Source organism: Phalaenopsis equestris, unplaced genomic scaffold (genome assembly GCF_001263595.1).
Source record: "Phalaenopsis equestris unplaced genomic scaffold, ASM126359v1 Scaffold000002, whole genome shotgun sequence".
NCBI classification, from domain to species: domain Eukaryota; kingdom Viridiplantae; phylum Streptophyta; class Magnoliopsida; order Asparagales; family Orchidaceae; genus Phalaenopsis; species Phalaenopsis equestris.
This window is the reverse complement of record NW_018164444.1, coordinates 51,849,810-51,867,835: the sequence shown is the minus strand read 5'-3', so window position 1 is coordinate 51,867,835 and position 18,026 is coordinate 51,849,810. Positions and strand designations below refer to the sequence as shown.

General features: G+C 33.7%; 2 protein-coding genes across 3 annotated transcripts; both read left to right on the top strand.

The window, feature by feature from the left end:
- The first annotated feature begins 1,660 nt into the window (after nt 1-1,660).
- LOC110018877 (putative E3 ubiquitin-protein ligase SINA-like 6) lies at nt 1,661-3,132 on the top strand. Its single transcript, XM_020716345.1, has 3 exons — nt 1,661-1,858; nt 1,906-1,962; nt 2,458-3,132. Exons 1-3 carry the CDS (start codon nt 1,661-1,663, stop codon nt 3,103-3,105), a joined length of 903 nt encoding a protein of 300 aa, XP_020572004.1. The 3' UTR covers nt 3,106-3,132.
- A 2,322-nt stretch (nt 3,133-5,454) lies between these two features.
- On the top strand, nt 5,455-17,423 carry LOC110022782 (protein CROWDED NUCLEI 1). Of its 2 annotated transcripts, none has more exons than XM_020721900.1 (9): nt 5,455-6,016; nt 9,813-10,022; nt 10,125-10,378; nt 10,513-10,783; nt 10,876-10,959; nt 11,639-13,785; nt 16,336-16,564; nt 16,712-16,936; nt 17,113-17,423. In XM_020721900.1, exons 1-8 carry the CDS (start codon nt 5,684-5,686, stop codon nt 16,919-16,921), a joined length of 3,738 nt encoding a protein of 1,245 aa, XP_020577559.1. In that variant the 5' UTR covers nt 5,455-5,683; the 3' UTR covers nt 16,922-16,936; nt 17,113-17,423. The 2 variants fall into 2 exon arrangements, with proteins under 2 accessions (XP_020577559.1, XP_020577551.1); XM_020721892.1 differs by having other exon boundaries at nt 16,709-16,936.
- Nucleotides 17,424-18,026: the final 603 nt, after the last annotated feature.

Below are 18,026 nucleotides of genomic sequence, written 5' to 3'. Positions count from 1 at the left end.
GTTCTCCTAAATAAATGTGTAAACGTGTTTGGTTCGTTTAAAATTTAGTTTGTTTGAAATAAGCTCATGTTTTGAAATTGTTCGTGAAGCCACTGTTCGTGCTCGTTTCTTAACGAATGAGCCGAACACGAGTCGCTCGCGATCAACGAGCCAGTTTGACATCCCTAATATTAATATATATAAATAATATATGATATTAATTATATAACTTATATTATATAAATATATAATATCTATATTAGTATATTACTAATATAGTATATTAATATATTATTATTAATATTTTATTATATATTATAATTTATAAAATTTAAATTTTTAAAATAACATAAATTTTTTATATATAATTATTTTAAATTATTTTATATTTCAAACAATAATGATTCAAACACGAACGAACACATCACTCTTCGTGTTTGATTCGTTCAACTAACCGAACGAAAAAAAATTTGTTCACGTTCGTCTCATTTACTTATCGAACGAATCAAACACGAACTCATTAACGAACCGGACATGAATTGTTCGCAAACAACTATCTTTTTTGACAGCCCTACTCCTAAAATGCCAGCCATTTATATTAAGACGTTTATCAATCATTTTTATATAAAATTATGATATTAATTTATCACTTCTTTCAATACCCAAAATCACTTAAACACAATAAAAAAAAGGGAGTTTTTACATGCATAACACAAAACGTTTCTATTTACGTATTTCACCCCCAAACTTATATATTTACAAAATTCATACTTCACCTGTGCTGCTCGATTCCAAAGAACAGAATGGGGGAACCATTAGCCGTGTTTTTGGATTTTGGCTTAACAGTGTGATTACTGAAAATGTTTAAATGTTTTGTATGCTTGAAATATAAATAAGTAAATTTAGGGATGAAAATTTGTAATTATAGAGAAGTTTAGATGTTATTAAGTAAATCTCCCAAAGGATAAAGGTTAACCTATTAATGAGATTATCAAACCAAAGCTTTGCTTCGAGCAGCTTTCTAAAGTGTCTCCTCGATATCCTTAGCACGCATCATATCAAATTATTGGACTTGGACCCATTTTTTATAGATTTTTCTATCTCAAAATATTTTATATATAAATAAAAAAATGAATTTAACTATTAAAATATAATCATAAGTGTTATATTTATAATTATGAAAATATGAAATAGGTAAAAACCTTAATTTTAAAGTAAAGACCATAGATATGAGACCTTCTGAAAGATGAAACATTTAGCTTTTGATGGTGCGTGGTCATGTTTCTATCATCCAATATTTATTTAGATGAATTTTTTATTCGGTCTCAATATCAAAAGTTTATAATCAAATTCACTGTATTAATACAGAGGAGATATTGGAGGTTATATCTGTATTATACTTCCGGTAACGCCCTTGTAATCTACCGTTACAAACGTCTAAAAAATAAAAGCACAACTTATAAGGTTGTGTAGGTTGGTGTAACGGCTAATACTTTCCGCACGCAAATTTTTTTCAATCAGAAAGAAGTTGTATCACGGATGCTGATGTAATTTTGTATGATGAAGCCTGTCACTGTACATGCAACGCTTCGTCTCCCCGACTGCCCGACTCCCCCCGCCTCTCTATAAATTATTGTCGACGGAAGAAAATTGTGAAGGAATTTGTGATTGGGAGGAGACGATGGTCTTGGACAAGGGCATGAGCGGTGGCAAAAGGAAGAATGGCAGCTGCGAGGAAAAAGAGGGTATGAGGAAGAGTGCATGTGGTCGTGGTCATGGTCGGGTCAAAGGGGAAAGTTCAGAACCGGAGGAGGAAGAAGAAAGTTCAGAACCGGAGGAGGAAGAAGAGGAGGAGGAGGAGGAGGTGGAGGAGACGGGAGTGCACAGACGTAATAATATCACCAGAAAATTTGGATTTAGCGTTGACCTGATGTTCTCCGCTGCCCTATCTGCTTCAACCCCCTGACTCCGCGCATTTATCAGGTCAGACTACCTCCACCCTTTCTTTCTCTGTACTGGATTTGGAAGACCTTTGCTTTCTTTGCTCTTTTCTCTATGAATCTTCCATTCCTTCTCTGCACACGAACTGCTTGCTTCATCTGATTGACACAAGCCATTGTGGTATCCTACATTTGTCCTTCGAGTAAGCTCAAAGTTATAAGCACTATGAAGACTATGGGTGCTTCTGTCTTTTGATCTTTTTCACTTTTATTTTTCAGTCATTTCAGCTTTATTCTATTTACTTGCCCTGTTTATTGCTGACTTTTTCATTTCTTGTTTCACTACATCACTTCAAATTTACTTGTCAATGGTTTCTTTGTTCCTCAACTTCCAAATTATGTAGTATTATCAATTACATTGGTGTCTTGTAACTTTTTTTTTTGTAGTCTTATAATTTATGTTTTTTTTTTCTGAAATTGTCATTCATGCAAGATTTTAGTATCATGATCTAACAAGTTATTTTACTTGATTTCTCAGTGCAGAAACGGACATATTGTTTGCTCCCATTGCTGTCCTAAACTCAAAAATAGATGCCATGTGTGTTCCCAACCTCTCGGTCGCCGGCGGTGTATCGCGCTAGAGAAAGTCATCGAATCCATTAAGAGCCCATGCAAACATGCCAATTTCGGATGCAGAGCTATTCTATCCTTTGCTGAGAAAGTTGCACATGAAAAATATTGTCGTTATCCCTCTCTCTTCTGCCCAATCAGCAATTGTAGGTTCTTCGGCTCAAGGAGTCTTCTCTTCGCACATGCCAAACAAAATCACCTTGGCATTTCAATGAATTTCTTGTATAATCGATTTTTCATGATTGCTTTGAAGAATAAACAACCTTTTATGATTCTTCTTGGGGAGGATGGCTATATCTATCTCCTCCTGAACACTCGTGAGAACTGCCGTGGGAATATGCTATCTGTGATCTGCATGGGTCCGAGCATTCCTGAGGACGAGGAGTTCTTATACGAGCTTAAAGCGGATGCCGGGGGAAGTTCGCTTCAGCTTAGGACCTCGGTGCAAAAGATGATTCAGTGGAATGGAGTTCATACTTTGAAAGCCTTCCTGGTTGTTCCAGACGGCTTCTTTGCTTCTAGTCGATTGTCTATAAATGTTCGCATCTATAAATAGTATTTTGTTGTAAGGAAAAAAAAGAAAGCAGGGTCAATTATGTAATATTACCTATGGACAAGGTGGTCATTGTTGAAGATGACTTATGTTCCATTTTATGACTACTTATGAGCCAACATTGATGTTGTACCTTACATATTTGTATTTCGTTTTTCACATTGCAATATCAATGCAATATCAACGCCTAAATAAATGTTGTGCGCTCTCAACCTATCCGCTTATTTGTCTCTTATCTGATATATGAGTCATACCTAACATATATATACTTCCGATTTCTTTTATATTAACAAGTGTAGCACCTAATTATGCAAACCGGTGAAGGTGGTCTGGCAACCGGCATTTATAAACATGCTACCCTTTTCTTATGTATTTACATATCTAAACAAATGGGCAAATAAATACATACCACCAAATTCTTATATATTTACATATCCAACTCCTAATTTTATTTTTTCATTTTTACATATCAAATCATTGGTATCATTTTACCATCTAGTTTCTAAGCATTGATATTTACAAATATAATTCTCAATTTTTAACCTCACATAAATAATACAACTAATATTTATGTGAAATCATATTTATTATGTAGAAATTTTAATATGAATGATAACTTATTTCAAATTGCTACATTTATTGAAACTATTTTGGATAAAAAATACTGATGAAATTACATTTATGTTAAGAGTTTGGGTGTGTATTATACCATATGTAATTACGAAGTAATACTAAGTATTTCGAATTATTTTGGGTTTAAATGTGATATTAACATATTTATAATTCTAATTCTAAGTGAATTTTTTTTTTCTTAAAGGAATGTATGTTCAAATATGAAGTTTGAGGTCAAGATGAGGAGATGCTAAGATTTGCAAATGAAATAGAGAAGAAGAGAGACGAGACGATGGAATAATGACAAGAATTTCAATTGCATCAAGCACCTCATTACTAGTGTACAAGATAAAATATATACAATAAGCAAAAAGACTAAAGTACCCTTTAAATAGAGTAAAATATAGAAATATAAAGACTAATATCTAATAGATAGCACTTGTCCCGTTCAAATGACTCACATTTATATGATATTTGCCCAACCCGAAGGATTAATACTCATATCACAGTGAAACTTTAGAAATGCAAATATAAAATTTTTGAGAGTAGATATGAAATAATACATAAGAATTGTGAGGCATACATTTAAAAAAATGCACATGATAATTAATACATAATACTAAAAAATTAGGAAACTAACATGAATGCAATTTTTTAAAAAATTAATGAGAAGGCTATAATTTTCTGATACCCGAGTTTACCCATATCACAGAGAAAAGTAAATCTTATTGTTGAAATTCAGAGGGACTACAACCAAGACTTCTTTAAACTGGAAATAAATGATAACAAACACAGTAACACTCTAGGGTGAGGGCAAAAGTGGCGGTGTTGACTGGTTAGGAAGTTGGTTGACTGGCTGGAGGTTGCAACCACATATGGAGGGAGGAATTGGGTTGTAATAGCACCTAAAGGGTATGTATGGAGGGAGGAATTGGGTTGTAATAGCACCTAAAGGGTATGGGTTGGTGATAATGACAAGCAGGTAGATCTGGGTTGTGACAACTACAGACAATTCCTGGAAGGCTTTACAACACTACAATTAGACAAAAGTAGCTTTACTACAGGGGAGAAGAGGGTGGTGGAGATTACAACAGAATTGTGAAAATTTTGTGGAGTTACGGTTGGATAGAGGGGCTAAAAGTGAAGTTACGGTTGGATAGAGGGGCATATAGCATAAAGGAGTCACTGGGGTAGGACAACGATAAGCAATCATGGGAGAAAGGAGAGAAAATGGAAAAATAATCACCACATCAGAGTAGGATATAGTCGAAGCACCACATGTTATGGATACAACCCTAGAAGAGAGAATGATACGTAGCAGTTGTCCTGACAAAATTCTCAAGCGAAAACTAACCCCAAAATAGAAAATAATAACTATATTTATAGTAGATAACTAGTTGGGACAGACCCCTCCGACCTTAACCCATCATCACAGACCAACCGGCCTTGCTCTCCTCTTGCTCTCCTCTTGCTCTCCTCTTGGCTGAAGTCGTTCAAATGTTCCTGCTAGTGGGTTTATAAATTTTATGAGCACACACTTCCCAACAACATAATAATTGAGTTGAACTGTCTTTAGGATTTGGAATCTCATATACTATTATTTAGGATCATTAGAAAATAAAATAAAATTATACGTATATAAATCGGCTGAAATTATTCCCATTTTCGTACGAAAGCTGCCCGCCTTTTTTTTTATATTATTATTTTCTACTATTTAGATAACTTCCATTTATTGCCCCGCATTCCGTTAAATTCTAGGGTTTCACTTTCATCTCCTCCCGATCCCGATTGCTTCAGGAGAACTTTGTCGTCCCGATCTGCTCGAGTTCCGTGTCTTCTTGACGCCTTTCTCTTATTCTCGTATCAGGCTGTCGAATTCTTGCGTTTCTTTTTTCTTTTCTTGGTGGAGCGTTGTCCGGAATCTGTATCAGGGTCCGAAACTTCTGCGTTCCGTGAGGGTGGGCTGGTGATGTTTACTCCACAGAGTAAGGGGGGCTGGGCCGGGTGGTCTTCCTCTCCGTTAATTGGCAGAAGGCGGGAGAATGGATCGGCGTTGCAACGGACGAATTCTGGTTCTGTTGGTGCTGTTCATGGCCGGGGTAAGGGCGCGACTGCGTCAGAGGCAACACCACCGCTGCCATCATCGTCTTTGCTGTCTGAAAATATTGCTGAGGTGATGGGTGGCAGTGATGTCTCGAAAGATTGTAAGAGGTTCGGGGAGTTGGGGCCTCTGGACGAGGGGATGTTATCTAGGGAGGACAAGGAAGAACTTTACGACAGGGTTTCTGCCCTCGAAAGTGAGGTTCGTGACCACGGGAGCTTTCAACTCCTTTTTTATCTTTTCTTATTTTATGCTATTTATAGAGTGCAGCTCTTGTCATAGTATAAGCGTAGCTCTAGATTTTTCTATAATTCTAAATATTATATGATGTGTTGCTTTGGTTCATTGTTTTCTTTGAATGGTAAATTATGTAATCTGTAAAGGGGCAGTCTTTTCTTGTCTTCTTAATTCTACTTAATATTTGAAACTGATGATTAGTAATATTTTAAAAACACGTGTGATTGTTTAGAAGTGGTAAATCTGAAAATAATTTTATTTATTATGATTGATTGAACTTGTGAGGAACAACGTATATGAATTTGCTGCCGGGAATTTCCTGGATTTCCATGTTCAAATGTGAATGTGATACATGAAAATTTCTACAAGAATGACAATGATTGCATTCAGTAGTAAGCATTTATGACTTTTGACGCTCGAGTAAATTGTTTTTTTCCTTATGGAATAGTTGAAGTAGTAGAATTGGTTATTTTATCCATGCTTTTGGTAGGCTATAGTTAGAGTATGTAACCATTTTCACTTTGATCATTTTCTAGTATCTAGGACCTTTGGTAATATGAATTTATTGTTGGCTTTTAACATTTCAATATTAATGAACTATATGTGCAAAAGTCGCATCTATTTTAAATTTTAAAGTATTGGAGGATTGTTTCTTTAATCACATGTAATGGTGAAAATTGACGCATTGTTTATTTTCCCCATGTTTCTTAGGAACGGAGCATGAATATAATACCATGTCCTGCATTTTGACATAATTCTATTATCTAAAATGTTTGGGTGACTGTGAAATTATTTATTTGGCCCTTAAGTTGTACATGTCAGTGAGGGCAAAGAGGTAGGCTTTGGTTATTGAAGGTTGGATGCTTGATCAGGAAATTGAAGGAAGTTGATGATTTAAAAGGGTTTTCTTTTAGAAGTGGCTTTTTGGACAATTTCCCTCTTGTTGTTGAGAACGTTTATGCCCTTCTCTCTCTTTTAAGATTGTTTCTTCTCTATTACTTTCAATAACTTGTTTGTAGCATTTGTTGATTTTGGGTTTAGTGGGCTGACAAGCAAAACTGATAACTCCCATTGTTAATTTAGTTGTAATTTAAAATGTTGTTGTGTATTGTTGCCATCATTTTTCTTTCTTCTCAAGTTTATATTTTCTCAAGATATTTGGCTAGCTTGGAGTGGTCTACGTGATTAGTCTGTCAGCTATTTTCCCTAGGGTGCTTGTGTGGATCTGTATCAATAGCTTTGGGCGCTTGATGCATTTGTGGGGTTAAGACAAAGATTTTGGACTGCTCCTTGAACAAAGTAACCATATGGGCAACTATGTCTTTTAAATTCATTATCATAGCTTTAGAGGAGCTTGATAAAAGATCCCCCATGCCCCGCTGTGTTTCTAACATTTGATTTTATCAAAGAGTTGGGTAAAGGTTAATTTAAAGTGCAACTGAGCCTCCCCTAGTTGATATAAAAGGTTCAATTGGTAGTTTTTAATTTTTATTGTGCTTTATATTGTGACAAAATGAGGGAAAAATGGACCTTGTTTTGGATATTTTGTTTTATTTTTCCTCCCCATACAATAATCCTGTCATTTATTCGAGGCCCTTCTGGCAATCTTTTTATTTGTATCTTCAAGAAAAATTATTCTTTTTAGTCATGGTATGGATGGAATTGTTTATCTGAATCTTTTATGTGAACGGCTGCGTTTATGCATTTTGATTTGGTAGTATGCCTAAAAATCTAAAATTCGCAATGTCAGATCATCTTGAAATAAAGTTATGAGAATGATTATGCTTTGGAAAGTATTAATAATTATCTGAGTTCACAGTTGATTAAGATTTTATCTTTTGATGCACCAACAAGTTCCTTGATTAACCCTACGCCCTTTATGATACTCCCTTTTATGTTATACCAATTATTTTCATGTTGCTAAATAGTTATTTAGTAGAATTGGTGCTTGGTGTTGTTTCACGATGTATTACCTGTCGTATTTAAGTCAATAGTACTAAAATCAATGACATTCCAGGGTTTTCAATGTTTAATTTTCACCATTTCTTTTACTTAAGCCTCTTCTTTTTACCATGATATATTTTTTATTGAAATTATTTTTACCCTAGCATGAGTTTTTCTTGGTGAATTTTTACAACCTTTCCTCCTAGCTTTGTGTAATTAGCTAAATTTCCTCATCTCTGTATTGTTCAATTATTATTTTATGTACATATCTATGCTTTGTTATAATGAAATTCACAATTTGGTCTTTTATAATTATGATATTTTATAGCAAAATTTCTTGTTCTAATTCTGTTTATAACTCCTTTTCACTGAACTTGTCTTCACTACAATAATTATTCGGCATGATTTTGGTGGTATGTTTATAAGTCTCCTTAATTATTATGATGTAGGGTAAGAAGTTTTTCTATTGTTTTGTCGTTAATTAAAAGTTTCAAGTTTTTTAAGCCCTGTTTGGTATAACTTTCTTTTTTCTATTTTTATTTTCATTCTATTTTGTTTTTGTTTTATTTTGTTTGTTTTCTGTTTTTAGAAAACGTGTTTAGTGCTATGATTTATATATTTTAAAAAATAAAAAATATAAAACATGTTGAGGTGGGTATTATTTATTTATTTATTTAAAGAAAAAAACTATACTTTTTTTTAAATAATTAATTTGTAATAACTACTTACATGTTAATTAATTAAAATTATTTAATTAATAACTACTAACATGTTAGTTAATTTAATTATTTAACTATTAAAATGTTAATTAGTTTAATTATTTAACATGCTAATTAATTTTTTTGGTGAATTATTGAAATTATTTAATTAATTTATTATTTTATTAAGTTAAGGTTTTGTTAAAGTGAAGTTTTAATTGTTTTAAAATTTTTTATAAGTTTATTAAAATTTCATGGATTAATCAAAATTTCAATTAATTTAATTTTATTTTAATTAATTCATTAATTAGTATTTTAATCAAGTTGTTTAATGTTTTATTTAGTTATTTATATATTTAATGATATGTTTAAATAATTTAAGGTTTTAATTTTATTATTATTAACTTAATCAGACGATTAATATTTTTTTAAATCATTATTGGTTTAATTTATTAATTATTAAGTTAATTTATTAGATTTATTATAAAATCGAGTAATTATGTATTAATTAAATCATTTAGGTTTCATTTAAATAATTAATGCTTTAGTTAGATGATTATTAGTTTAATTAATTATTTTATTAATTGGTTGAATTTACGTAATTTATATAATTCCATTGATTTATTAATGAGTTAATAAAGCAAGTTTAGGAGTTAATTAGTGGATTAATAGCTTAATTTGGTTATGTTAATTTTGTCCAATGATGATTAAGAAAATTTATGATTTTGGGGCATAGCTTTGAAAAAAATGTTTTTGAAACAGTGAAAACACAATTTCTATATTTTTATATTTTGAAATCACGTCTCGTGTTGTAAAAACACAATAATAAAAAAAAAGAAAAAATGAAATGCGAACATTATTTTTTTTTTCGTTTCTATATTTTGTTTTTCAAAAACAGAAAAATAGAAATAGAAAGTGATTCTAAAGAGGGCCTTAATTTCAACACAACTGTGTTTTTTTTTGTTATATTTGATCATTTTTCTTTCTTTCTTTTTTCTGGGAAAAATATTGCATCTTTACCTTAATTTTTTTATTAGAGTAACATTTTCTTTATTAATGCTTGTTATATCTATATGCATGTGATTTGTAAGTTTGATACTCTGCCCATTTCTGTGCAGCGTGATGAGTGCTTATACAACATGGGTCTTCTTCTTATTGAGAAGAAAGAGTGGTCCTCAAAGATTGAAGAACTAAAGCAAGCATTGATAGATTCACAGGAAATTCTGAAGAGAGAACAGGAAGCACGTATTTTTTCTATATCTGAGCTTGAAAAGCGTGAAGAAAATTTGAAAAAAGCTTTGGGAGTTGAAAAACAGTGTGTTATAGATGTATGTGAAAATTTATTGTTATATTCGAGCAAATAAAAATACAAAAGTCCTGATTTTTATCCTTCTTTGAATTTCAGCTTAACCTTTTTGTTTTATGTTCAGCTGGAAAAAACATTGCATGTGATGCGTGCTGAAATTGCGGAGACTAAATTTATATCAGATAACAGATTAGCTGATGCACGTGCAATTGAGGCTAGCCTTCAAGAGAAAAAGATGGAGATTGAAGCAAAAGTGCGAGCTGCAGATACTAAACTAGCAGAAGCAAATCGTAAGAATTCAGATAGTGAGCGAAAACTGGAGAATGTTGCAGCCCGTGAATCTAAAATTCAAAGAGATCTTTCTTCGTTATATGCAGAGTATGTGCTGAGCTTCATTATTTCATTTATTAGTATTTTAGTCAGTTTTCTAATTGGCACGTTTTTGGCACGTTTTACATTGAGTACCAGTACCTTTTTTTTTTTTGTTATTCTTAACTAAACCTTCATTCCAGGAAGAAAACACTTGAAACAGATGTCTCTAAGCAGAGAGAACATTTTCGTGAGTGGGAAGAGGATCTTCAGGATAAACATATTAGACTTCTTAATGAGCAAAGTCTTCTTAATGAGCGGGAGGAGAGGGCAAATGATCTGGACATAATTCTCAAGAAGAAGGAAGCAGAGATTGAAGATGCAAGAAAAAATGCTGATGCTGCTCGTAGTATTCTGAAAAGTCAAGAGGATGGTCTAAAGTTAAGGCTAAGGACTTTGACGGTTAAAGAGAAGGTTAGTTTTCCATCAAATCATATTTTGTAGCAATTTCTTGAAATGTGCCATGCATATTGATGGCTTTGCTCGTCTGCTAACTTATGATGCAGGATGTTGAGATCAAGAGTTCAAACCTCGAGAAGAAGGAGAAAGATCTGATGGCAATAGAAGAAAAGCTTAATTTAAGGGAAAATGTGAGTCTGCATTGTTTGGACATAAGAATGTTAAGATTTTAGGTATATTTTTTGAAAATTAATGGTGCGATTGTCTGTTCAATAGAGGCACATTATACCCTCAAGTAGCTGCAGTTATTAGTTTCTGTAGGCCTTGCTAGTCTATCAGGCAACCATGCTATAAGAATTTCCTCCTGAATATTTCAGTTATTTTGTGGTGTAGGTGCCGAAGTTATCCATCCTTCCTTTCACCCACTTGAATTTAACTGTTACATTTCCTTTTTTTTTTAATACTTCTTTTGTTGATAAATTATTTTTATAGTTTGATTGCATTCTCTTTCCTTTCGATGCATTATGATATGACTTTTTACTACTAGCATTAAGCCACTCTTCTTTTATGATAAGGTGTCATTTGATTTTCTGTAGATGGAATGTTGAAGATAATGACGTAATTTGCTAGGTTGTCTTTTGGTTAGATATTAAAGATCAAGTTTGATTTTAAATCCTCAAAACCCTAAAATATAATTCTTTCTTGTTCACTCATTAACGGGGGAAAGTAAAATCATGTGTTTTAAGCATATTTTGTATCTACAAGAATCCAAATGAGCTTAACTTGCTTTTATGATCTGTTTTTGTCCGCATTTGTCCCTTATATTTCTAGTCAATGCTATTCTGATTTAAATTTCTACTCGATGAACAGGAAGAGATACAAAAGCTTTTGGATGAGCACAATGCGACTTTGGATGCCAAGAAACGAGAATTTGAGTTGGAGATGGTGAAAAAACGGCAATCCTTTGATGAAGAGGTAAAAAATCATATTTCTTTGTTGGACAAGGAGAAAAGGCAAGTCAGATGCCAAGAGGAACAGCTTATTAAAAGAGAAGAGGCATTAGATAACAAAACTAATAAATTAAAAAGTAAAGAAGAAGATTTGGACACAAAATCAAAAGCTTTGAAGAAGTGGGAAGAGTCGTTGAAAATGGATGAGAAAAAGTTGCAAGAAGAAAGAAAGCGGCTAATCAAGGATTCCAATGAGCTAGAAGCTACTAGAGCTAAACTTCATAATGAGAAGTTGGCTATTGAAACTGAGGAACAGAAGGTTGTCGTGGAGAAGGAAAATCTAAGACTAACACGGGAAGAAAGAGAGCAGCATCTTAAATTACAAGAAGAGCTTAAACTAGAGAAAGATGAGTATCGGATGATGGCAGAGTCTCTTGAAAATGAAAAGGATGTGCTGAGGCAGGAGAAGGAGAAGTTTGAGAGAGACTGGGAGGTGCTGGATGATAGAAGAGCTGCAATAGAAGCAGAGGTTAAACAGCTGAGTGCTGAGAGAGAAAAGTTTGAGAAGTGGCAACATACGGAAGAGGAGAGGCTGAAGAAGGTTGACCTTCAGGCTAGAACTGCCTTGCAGAGGGAACTCGAAGATCTTAGATTGAAGAAAGAAGCATTTGAGAAGATGATGGCCCATGAGCGAGAAGTTGCTCATGCGGAAGTTGATAGGGAGCATGCTGACATGACTCGAGAATTTGATCTTCTTAAGCATGAGCTTGAGATGAACATGCAGAGGAGGCATAATGATGTAGAGAAAGAACTTGAAGAAAAGGAAAACAAGTTTGAAAGGTGGAGACAAGTGGAACTAAGTCGCATTAAATCTTTAAGCGAGTCAAATGATCTAAAGCGTAAAAGTTTGGATATGGAACAAAATCAATTGCAGATGGAAAAGGCAGCATTCACGGATCAGAGGGGAAAATTAGAAGCAGACCGACAAGAAATTCAGAATGACATTGATATTCTACTTCGGCTAAGCAAGAATCTGAAAGATCAACGGGAAGAATTCGCAAAAGAGAAAGGAATGTTTCTTTCTGTTGTTGAGCAATGCAATACTTGTCATAACTGTGGGGTTCCAATTTATAACATTGATCATCTTGATCTTCAGCCTTTGAAACCTAAAGAAAGTTGTGAAGAAATTATTTTGCCAAGCCTTGCAGATGGGTTTCTGGAAGAGCATATAAAAGGTAGAGATGCAGCTGTTTCACCTGGGGTTCAGGCTGTTGAGTCTACCAATTCAGGTAGTCAAATGACACGGTGGCTTCAAAGATGTGCTAATCTGTTCAAGGTCTCCCCTAAGAATGTACATGCACCTAGTGAAGGCCAGGTTGGAACCTCATTTGGTGAGCAGCTTGATAGCGCTGCTTTAGAGAATTCTGCTTATGAACCCTCTCCTTCAGCGAATCATTCCTTTGAACATCAGGTTCATTTTGATGGTGGAGATGGGATGAATGGACAACCAGGGAGATTACATAGAAATGGAGATGAGGCAGAATCTTCTTTTGGTGTGGCTGATAGTTCCAAAGATATTGTTAGGGTTAAAGATAATAGTAACCAAAAAAATGTGGTAGTTATTGATGATGAAAATAATGATATGCAGGGATCTTTTATTCATGCTGAGAATGATTCACAGCCTGAACCATCCAAGCAGGGGCAGCGACGTCAGCCCAGTCGGAAAGCAAAAGCCAATCTCATTCGGAGAACTCGCTCTGTAAAGGCTGTTGTTGAAGATGCCAAAGTTATTCTTGGTGAAAGTTTTGAGTTGAAGATAGATGAGCAACAAAATGATGATGGAAAAATTTTCCAAAACATTCCTGATGAGAGCCAAGGGGCTTCAGTACAAGCTGATCAAGCAGAAACAAGAACAAAGAGAAAAAGGAGCTCGAAGGAACTAGAGAAAGAAGGAAGTGAAGCTCATTCTGAAAGTGTCTCTCGAGGGCGGCACAGTAAAAGGCGACAGACTTCTTCTCTACTTCCAGCCGCTGCAGATAGGCGCTATAATCTTAGACGTTCTACTGTGTAAGCATTTTCTATGCTTTTTAGGGAATTTACGTACATGCCATACTATTCTTATATATTTACATATCTAACACCCAAATTTTGATATTTACACTTATGATACCTTGGGTCTTAAACTTATGCATGAAAATCTGTATTTCACTTTTAAGAAGATAGTTATAGAGATAATTTTGATGCGATGTTAAAAATTTGAGTGGTATGCAGATAAATATGTATGTTTAGGTGTTAGATATGTAAATACATAAGCAATATGTAATATGCTTACCCTTAATGACATGCAATATTGCTATTCGTGAAACTATTACCACCATTTAAGATTTCTCCAACTCCTTGAGGATATTTTATGTCCATTGTAGTGCATGATATCTGTCCTAGTCATCGTTACAAGTTTACATTTAAAGTGATGTTGAAGGCTGTGCTTGGATTGGAGGAATGTAAAGGAATGTAAAGGAAATTTCAGTCTCAATAATTTATGTATTTATCATGAGTTTGCATGGATTGATTTAAGTTTTTTGATCCCCTTTTTTAATTTCCTTGTACTCGAATTCCAACCACCCATAATCTTAGGGTCTGTTTGGGACAGTTTTTTACCTATTTTGCATTTCAAACTACCACCAAAGATCTGTTTAGGGAACTGCTTTCTAGAAATTTTGTTGTAGGAGGCTGCATTTTTCAACCCGACTTGTTAAAGTTTGTTAGTTGTTAGAAAGTTGCTGTCTGAATTTTTAGAATAAGTTATATATTTATAATTCCCATTACAGTTTTTTAAGAAGTTATTTTCTCCACCATAGCCTTATAATCATTTTTTAAAAAAATTGCAGCCTCCCCAAACAGACGCTTTGTTGAATGTGTAATTTTTCTATTTCTTCTTAATATGGGAGCCCTTTATATGTGCCATTTATACTATTTATGCACAATTATTCATTTTATGGATGTTATGTTTGCCTGCTTATAATACCAGATTAAATGCTAAAGGTATGGATCACTAGTGCATTGCAAAAACTTCTTTTGGCAAAATCTGACTGTTCTATTTTGAATTTTAGGCAGTGATTGGTTAATTAGCATTTTTAGTTGTCCTGTACAATTCTCTTCAGTGTTTTACGCATTATTATTTTTTTTGGGTGAAATACTATGTTGTAAATGTTTATGTTAAGAACATGTAGTCAAATGTCCAATTGTTGTGTGCAAGCTTTGTTGACCAATAAAAGTTTGTTTGGTTCTTCAAAAAAATGAAGAAAAAGTAATTATTAAGTAATAAAAATTGTTTTTACTAGATTCTTTGATTTTAACACATATTTTTTTGCTTTTTATTACTTCAGTTATTCACGTTGTAGGCTTTGGTGTGATGCATCTGTTAATTTTTTTATAATTATTTTTAAGTTCTTTAATTTTAGCCTTTTATTTAACTTGGTTGATTACTTTATTTCTGTAAATTTGTGGTTTGGTAATTATCCCGTCATTCCCTGAATTCCTGACCAGAGTGTTACCTTTACCCCTGATGAAAATACAGAAAAATGTCTTTTATAACTTTAGTACTACCTTTCATTGTGAAAATCTTCACGTGGCAATAGGCTTTGAGGATCTCTATTTTTTCTGGCGTATATATAAGGAAGATGGAGTCAGGCTACATATTTGTTCAGCGCAAGAATACAGTGTTGATCTCTTGTTAATCCTATAGCTTTGGTACAAAATATCAACCGATACTGCAAATCTTAATGATTTCAGCATATTGGTTTAAAAGTAGAATAGATTGAATTTATGCTGATTTTGGTTTCAGCATTCCTTAAACAATGTTCTTGTGAGCCATTTATCCTCTTTTTTTTTATTTTCCTGGGTAGGAGTTGTCATCAAAACATGCCAGCAAAATTTGAAGGTTCAATTAACTTGGATTACTTCTGGCGGCACAGCATTTTATACTATATATCTGTAGATTAAGGAATTGAATTCTCATTATTCACATTAGAACGGTTTTAATAGAACTTTAAATGTAGTCTCATGTTGTCTAACACCGCTAATTATAACTTGTAGAATACTTGTCAATCATAATCTCGGCACTTGTTGTTATTCATTTCACAAAGATTAGTATTATTCAACCCAAATTTTAAGTTGATGCATTTGAATTCCTGAAAGAGCATGGAACGCCGACAAAAAACATGTTAAAATAGTCCCCCGACTTTTTGTAGTGTGTAATTTTAGTCCCACTATTTATGCAAGGGTCAGTTTAGTCCCTATACTCTTTTAATATTGGGCTGAAATAATCCCCACAGAGGACTAGTTCAGCCCTAATTTAAAGAATCTGGGGACTAATTTAACACTTATATAGACTTTGAGACTAAAATGGTCCCATCAAACATTCACAGTACTATTTTGGCACTCTACTCGTGCCAACAATACAAACAGATATCTTGTGCCATGTAGTCAAATAATGGCTTGTGTTTACCTGTCTGGCAATACTTCTAACCTTGGTTTCTTTTTTTTGTCATTGATTAAAAAAAACAAAGCTTGATTACATCCATTTCACATGAATTTGACTTCCTGCATTCGTTTCAGTGCAAGTACAGCTGCAGCATCCCAGGCAACATCACATCAGAAAGAAGCATCCAATGTTAGAAAGCTTAAGACAATGCCTGAAAACATTATTAGGGAGGGTGGATACGGTGGTGAAAGAATTTCCGGCCATGATCGGCAACAATCACGCCCTTTGGAAAACTCTGCTCATTTGCCGCCTAAATCCGCTAATTCAAATGTCCTGAAAGTTAATTCTAAGGACACAGTTCAGGTATATTATTGTAATTAGATCAGTTAACCCTGTGTTTTTTTGTTGGAAGATTTACATATATACCACTCAATTCCAATGTATTTACATATCTAACACCTAAACTTCAATTTCTTACACATCTGAGCAATTTTCTTTGTGATTTAGCAGCATGAAGACCAGGAACTCTATCACGATGCTGCTGTCCTCGAATCCACCCAGTTCAGCGCTCAGACTGCCGAAGAAGGAGACGAAGTAGATGGAGCTTCTCCGCCACGTGACTTGGAAAATTCTAGTTCAGATGTGGAGAGTGAGAGTGATGATATGGATAAGCACAATGCTTCAATCGGAAAGAAGCTATGGAATTTTCTCACTACTTAATGTGCTATTGAGCATGTAGTCTCCTTACCTTATGACTCTGATTTCTTTTCTTTGATTTTTTTTTTTTTTTTGGCTTCCCTCATTAAAGGCAATTTTATCAGTGATTTCTGCATTGTTTCATATTTGCGTTTCTTTCTCTTTTTATGCCAGTTGAACTGTTGGTGTTAATTGCTGGTTTTGACTTTATGTAGTTAAACAGTCGGTGCTTTGGAGCGAATGACCATAAGGTGAGTTAAACGATGATGTAATTTAATGTAATGATCGAATTCTGGATCATGTATTATTCCCCCAGTCATGATGTATTCAAAGAATCATGTAATTGAGTATTTACAAATTTGTTGGCATTATTTCTCTCTCGTGTCATGACACGCTCCACATGCAAAGTTGTTTACTCATTTACATGCATAAGGTTTGAGAAAAAATACGTTTTGTCATGCATAAGGGGGTATGTGTAAAAATTGAAGTATACATGGTAGATATTTAAATATATAGAAATTGATTGGCATGCATCTAGATCTTCCTTTTTTTTTATATATATTTTATTTAGCAGAGCAGAGTTGTGTTTTTCTGTTCTAAAAATGCAGCAGGTTCTAAATTGCAAATCTGCTGTACTTAATGCTGGCCTAAGTAAACGACTTCTTAGCTCTATCCCTCTCTACCTGTCTGTGGAATTCTTTAAATATGATATTGGGTATAGAAAACATTATGCTACATGTAAATTTCGAAATAGGTCATTATTAGTATCATTATTACTATTATTATTATCTTGAACAATATATTTTAAAGTTTTATTTCAAACAAATTTATCCTCTTTATCTGCATATTGCTTATTAAAGCTGGTTTCTGAGAACAATTGATTTGAAATAGGAGTTGTTGAAATTGCTTATTAAAAGCTTAGTTGTGCAGCACAGCTATGTGGCCACATCTGGATCCTTATCCGGACTAAATGATATGCCACACGTTATTTTCTTTTCCCCAGTGGAGGCTCGACGAGACCGATGATGTGAGATGGATGGAGTTCTCAAGGCTTAAACAATAGAGTTTGAACAAAGATGTAAATCTTTGCCAAAACACTTTTTATTTATGTATTTATTGCAATAGGTTT

Excerpts from the sequence above, each read along its gene's own strand:
- LOC110018877 (XM_020716345.1), top strand. The coding sequence starts at position 1,661 with ATGGTCTTGGACAAGGGCATGAGCGGTGGCAAAAGGAAGAATGGCAGC. Across the intron at positions 1,859-1,905 it reads AGGAGGTGGAGGAGACGGGA|CCTGATGTTCTCCGCTGCCC; the intron begins GTGCACAGACGT and ends ATTTAGCGTTGA. Across the intron at positions 1,963-2,457 it reads TGACTCCGCGCATTTATCAG|TGCAGAAACGGACATATTGT; the intron begins GTCAGACTACCT and ends TTGATTTCTCAG.
- LOC110022782 (XM_020721892.1), top strand. The coding sequence starts at position 5,684 with ATGTTTACTCCACAGAGTAAGGGGGGCTGGGCCGGGTGGTCTTCCTCT. Across the intron at positions 10,379-10,512 it reads CTTTCTTCGTTATATGCAGA|GAAGAAAACACTTGAAACAG; the intron begins GTATGTGCTGAG and ends CCTTCATTCCAG. Across the intron at positions 10,784-10,875 it reads CTTTGACGGTTAAAGAGAAG|GATGTTGAGATCAAGAGTTC; the intron begins GTTAGTTTTCCA and ends CTTATGATGCAG.